The sequence below is a fragment of the Salmo trutta genome, unplaced genomic scaffold, assembly GCF_901001165.1.
Source record: "Salmo trutta unplaced genomic scaffold, fSalTru1.1, whole genome shotgun sequence".
In the NCBI taxonomy this organism is placed as follows: domain Eukaryota; kingdom Metazoa; phylum Chordata; class Actinopteri; order Salmoniformes; family Salmonidae; genus Salmo; species Salmo trutta.
This window is the reverse complement of record NW_021823000.1, coordinates 19,057-24,887: the sequence shown is the minus strand read 5'-3', so window position 1 is coordinate 24,887 and position 5,831 is coordinate 19,057. Positions and strand designations below refer to the sequence as shown.

At 44.0% G+C, this 5,831-nt stretch overlaps 1 protein-coding gene across 1 annotated transcript in view; it reads left to right on the top strand.

Annotated features, from left to right (window-relative positions):
* LOC115188029 (procollagen-lysine,2-oxoglutarate 5-dioxygenase 2) overlaps positions 1-5,087 on the top strand; it is a gene marked incomplete at its 5' end in the record, with an annotated part of 51,079 nt that extends 45,992 nt beyond the window's left edge. Inside the window, 2 exon segments of the mRNA XM_029747067.1 lie at positions 2,429-2,554; positions 4,066-5,087. Of these exon segments, the coding sequence (XP_029602927.1) occupies positions 2,429-2,554; positions 4,066-4,221 (282 nt within the window).
* Positions 5,088-5,831: the final 744 nt, after the last annotated feature.

Here is a 5,831-nt window from a genome sequence, read left to right as displayed (position 1 = left end):
TCAACCCTCCTGTTACTCTCAACCCTCCTGTTACTTCAACCCTCCGTTACAATCAACCCTCCTGTTACTCACCCTCCTGTTACTTCAACCCTCCCGTTACTTCAACCCTCCTGTTACTTCAACCCTCCTGTTACGTCAACCCTCCTGTTACTTCAACCCTCCTGTTACTTCAATCCTCCTGTTACTTCAACCCTCCTGTTACGTCAACCCTCCTGTTACTTCAACCCTCCTGTTACATCAACCCTCCTGTTACTTCAACCCTCCTGTTACATCAACCCTCCTGTTACTTCAACCCTCCTGTTACTTCAACCCTCCTGTTACTTCAACCCTCCTGTTACTTCAACCCTCCTGTTACATCAACCCTCCTGTTACATCAACCCTCCTGTTATTTCAACCCTCCTGTTATTTCAACCCTCCTGTTACTTCAACCCTCCTGTTACGTCAACCCTCCTGTTACGTCAACCCTCCTGTTACTTCAACCCTCCTGTTACTTCAACCCTCCTGTTACTTCAACCCTCCTGTTACATCAACCCTCCTGTTACATCAACCCTCCTGTTACTTCAACCCTCCTGTTACTTCAACCCTCCTGTTACTTCAACCCTCCTGTTACTTCAACCCTCCTGTTACTTCAACCCTCCTGTTACTTCAACCCTCCTGTTACTTCAACCCTCCTGTTATGTCAACCCTCCTGTTACTTCAACCCTCCTGTTATGTCAACCCTCCTGTTATGTCAACCCTCCTGTTATGTCAACCCTCCTGTTATGTCAACCCTCCTGTTATGTCAACCCTCCTGTTATGTCAACCCTCCTCCATAGTGCATGACAGAGTTCTTCAGTATATTTATTCGCAATTATCCAACATTCCATTAAGAATTCCCTTCCAGATCTTTTGTACGATGCGTCACTGATTTATAAGTTGAGCAGCAGATAACGACAAAGAGCTGGTGAAAAACATCAAAAACGGTTTCAAGTCAAACTCCTCGTTAAGGCCAAGAGGAGACATTGTGTTCAGCCCTGTGGATCCATAAAGATTCCCTTTGAAGAAGTTTCCTCTCAATGTCCCCTCCCCTGCAGGACATCTTGACCATTTCTAGTCCAATCAGAGAACTAATAGGATGTCCAGCTTGTACAGAATGAGCAGCCACCGGATTTCTTTTGTTTGTCTCACCTGTCTCATATATTGCAGTTTTGTCATACAACCCAATGTCACAGATGTCTAAAGTTTTGAGGGAGCATGTAATTGACATGCTTACAACAGGAATGTCCACCAGAGCTGTTGCCAGATCATTTATTGTTCATTTCTCTACCATAAGCCGCCTCAAAAGTTGTTTTAGATCATTTGGCAGTACATCCAATCGGCCTCACAACCGCAGACCATGTGTAACCACACCAGCCCAGGGCCTCCACATCCAGATTGTTCACCTGCGTGATGGTCTGAGACGAGCCACCCGGACAGCTGATGAAACTGTGGGTTTGTACAACCAAAGAATTTCTGCACAAACTATCAGAAACCGTCTGAGGGAAGCTCATCTGTGTGCTCGTCGTCCTCGCCAGGGTCTTGATCTGACTGCAGTTTGGCGTCGTAACCGACTTCAGTGGGCCAAATGCTCACGTTGTGAACAGAGTGCCACATGGTGGCGGTGGGGTTATGGTATGGGCCCCATGGTGGAGGTGGGGTTATGGTATGGGCCCCATGGTGGAGGTGGGGTTATGGTATGGGCCCCATAGTGGAGGTGGGGTTATGGTATGGGCCCCATGGTGGAGGTGGGGTTATGGTATGGGCCCCATGGTGGAGGTGGGGTTATGGTATGGGCCCCATGGTGGAGGTGGGGTTATGGTTTGGGCAGGCAGAAGCTACGGACAACAAACACAATTTCATTTTATCAATGGCAATTTGAATGCAGAGATACAATGGTGAGATCCTGAGGCCCCATTGTCGTGCCATTCATCCACCGCTCCACGTTTCAACATGATAATACACGGCCCCATGTCACAAGGATCTGTACATAATTCCTGGAAGCTGAAAATGTCCCAGTTCTTCCATGGCTTGTATACTCACCAGACATGTCACCCATTGAGCATGTTTGGGATGCTCTGGATCAACGTGTACAACGGCGTGTTCCAGTTCCCCGCCAATATCCAGCAACTTCACACAGCCATTGAAGAGGAGTGAGACAACATTCCACAGGCCACAATCAACCGCCTGATCAACTCTGTGAAGGAGATGTGTCGCGCTGCATGAGGCAAATGGTGGTCACACCAGATCTGTGACCAACAAACAAATGCATATCTGTATTCCCAGTCATGTGAAAGCCATAGATTAGGGCCTAGAAATTATTCAAATTGACTGGTTTTGTTATATGAAATTGTTGCATGTTGCGTTGATATTTTTGTTCAGTATAAATGTGTGATATGAGCTGTTCTCACAGGGCTATGCAGTGATGAACTTTGTAGTGAAGTACACCCCTGGCAGGCAGGCATACCTGAGACCCCATCATGACTCCTCCACATTCACCATCAACGTTGCGCTCAACAGCAAAGGAACTGACTTCCAGGTAAGACATTGTAGTGAATCTATAAACAGGAACTGACTTCCAGGTAAGACATTGTAGTGAATCTATAAACAGGAACTGACTTCCAGGTAAGACATTGTAGTGAATCTATAAACAGGAACTAACTTCCAGGTAAGACATTGTACTGTATCTCAACACAAACGTGCCGTCCCCTCCCTATACACCTCCCTATACTGTAGCTTACTGTAGAGAACACAGTAATGACAGTACTCAGTAACACACAGATTGATCAAAATACCCCCTTGGTGTAAAGTACTTTGATGTAAAAATTAAAGTACTACTTTAATACATTCCTGAAAAAATAATGTACTTTTTACTCCATACATTTTCCTTGACACCCAAAGGTTACATTTTGAATGCTTAGCAGCATAGGAAAATTGTCAAATTCACGCACTTATCAAGAGAACATCCCTGGTCATCCCTGCTGCCTCTGATCTGGAGGACTCACTAAACAGAGAACATCCCTGGTCATCCCTACTGCCTCTGATCTGGAGGACTCACTAAACAGAGAACATTCCTGGTCATCCTTGCTGCCTCTGATCTGGAGGACTCACTAAACAGAGAACATCCCTGGTCATCCCTACTGCCTCTGATCTGGAGTACTCACTAAACAGAGAACATCCCTGGTCATCCCTACTGCCTCTGATCTGGTGGACTCACTAAACAGAGAACATCCCTGGTCATCCCTACTGCCTCTGATCTGGTGGACTCACTAAACAGAGAACATCCCTGGTCATCCCTACTGCCTCTGATCTGGTGGACTCACTAAACAGAGAACATCCCTGGTCATCCCTACTGCCTCTGATCTGGTGGACTCACTAGACAGAGAACATCCCTGGTCATCCCTACTGCCTCTGATCTGGAGGACTCACTAAACAGAGAACATCCCTGGTCATCCCTACTGCCTCTGATCTGGTGGACTCACTAAACAGAGAACATCCCTGGTCATCCCTATTGCCTCTGATCTGGAGGACTCACTAAACAGAGAACATCCCTGGTCATCCCTACTGCCTCTGATCTGGTGGACTCACTAAACAGAGAACATCCCTGGTCATCCCTACTGCCTCTGATCTGGTGGACTCACTAAACACAAATGTTTGTAAATTATGTCTGATTGTTGGAGTGTGCCCCCTGGCTATCTGTATGTTTCAAAAGAAAATGGTGCTGTCTGCTTTGCTTAATATATGGAATTAAAAATTATGTATACTTAAGTATTTTTTTAGCAGTTACATTTACTTTTGATACTTCAGTATATTTAAAACCAAATACTTTTACTCAAGTAGTATTTTACTGGGTGACTTTCACTTTTACTTGAGTAACTTTCTATTAAGGTATCTTTACTTTAACTCAAGTATGACAGTTGGGTACTTTTTCTACCACTGCCCCCCCCCCTTCTCTCCTCCCTCCTTTACTCTCTATCTCTCCCCCCTTCTCTCTCTATATCTCTACTCACCCTCTTTCTCTCGCTCCCCTCACCCTCTCTCTCTCTCCAGGGTGGAGGCTGTCGGTTCCACAGGTATAACTGCTCTCTAGATTCTCCCAGGAAGGGTTGGAGCTTCATGCACCCAGGCCGTCTGACACACCTTCACGAAGGCCTGCCCACCACCAACGGAACTCGCTACATCGCTGTCTCCTTCATCGACCCTTGAACTCTATACTACGCCAGCATAGGATTTGATCAGGTTTCATTTTGTTTTTGTTTTGTTTTTGTTGTGGTTAATTTGATCTATTTTGTTTGTAATGATGAAGTGCCTAATGTTGTACTTTATACGTTTTACTGATGCCAGTTACTGTACAAATAAATAAATAAATAAATAAATCGTTTTAAAAGACAAAGGAATTGTGGGTAATGTCATGCCAGAGTCAGACGATCCCCTTAATTTGAAACTCTCTGTCAAACAGAGTGTGGTGCCTTAAAGGGACGTGATGACTTGTAATCGCTGTCAGTCAGCGGTTTAGGTAAAAGCTTCATTCTTCATCTTCAAATCACTCATACTGTAATAATCATTATTTATTAGTCAGCAATCCAACCCATACTCTTAAGGAAAAATCTATGTGTTAAGGATTAATGCCAACGGGTATTCCTGGCTTGTCTTAGCTGTTTTAATTCAATTACTTGTTTTGTATGTTTCACATAAAGTTGTCTAGTTTTGAAACCATTTTCCATGTTCTGTCTACAGCTTTTTTTTTGTCAACTTTGGGTTGCAGTTTGTTACCTGATGTTAATATGACCTACATGCCCAAGGAAAGATATATTTTAACTTTGCACACTAGATAATAAAATATATGACATCAGAATTTAATATGAAATCTGAAATTCTAGTTCGATATTGTCAAAAATATTTTGCTTGACATGATTTTTACATCGCAGGACAATAAGCCGTCGATGGCGTTTCATTCCTGAGATGTTTACGTTCTCTGAAAGATGTTTGTGAATGAACTTTGAACTTCAGTTCAAAGTGTTTAACTTATTGTGAAATTGATGGAAATGGAATAAAATATGTAACAAAAAACATGAATGGCGATTTTTTTTTCTTTTTTTTCTCACTTCCCTTCAACTGCATTTTGTTTGGAGAAATGATCCTTGATGACAGAGTACCCAATAGTCAACGGGAGACGTGGAAGTTCTAGCTACGAACAGCTTGTAGTTTCTCCCTCTATTGCCACTTCTGTTCGCTTGAAGCCGTCCTTCACCACCATTTAAATTATCTATTTCTCTGTATTGCTTCAAGGAAAAGATTGCAATCTGTCGATGGAATTTAGACTCCATCATCAGAAATGCCAATCTGTTCACCCTTATTGTGTTTAAAAAAAAAAAAATGTCTTAAGAACAGTTCACCCCTCTCATCACCCCTCCCCAATACACACACACACACACGCACACACACACACAGACACACACACCACCCCTCCCCAATACACATACACACACCACCCCTCCCCAATACACACACACACACACGTGTACCCGTGCAGAATCAATCACTGGCAGTGAAGAATGCATGACCCCAGTTTGGCTAGGGAGCGGTACTATGCTTCGTTGAGAGGTGGGTGGGGGTCTGTCCTGTCTCTGTGTTGATGTACAGTACAGTCTGTAGAGTGAAGATTCAGTACAGTGTGTAGAGTGAAGGTTCAGTACAGTGTGAAAGTTCAGTACAGTCTGTAGAGTGAAGGTTCAGTACAGAGTGACGGTTCAGTACAGTGTGAAGGTTCAGTACAGTGTGTAGAGTGAAGGTTCAGTACAGTGTGAAGGTTCAGT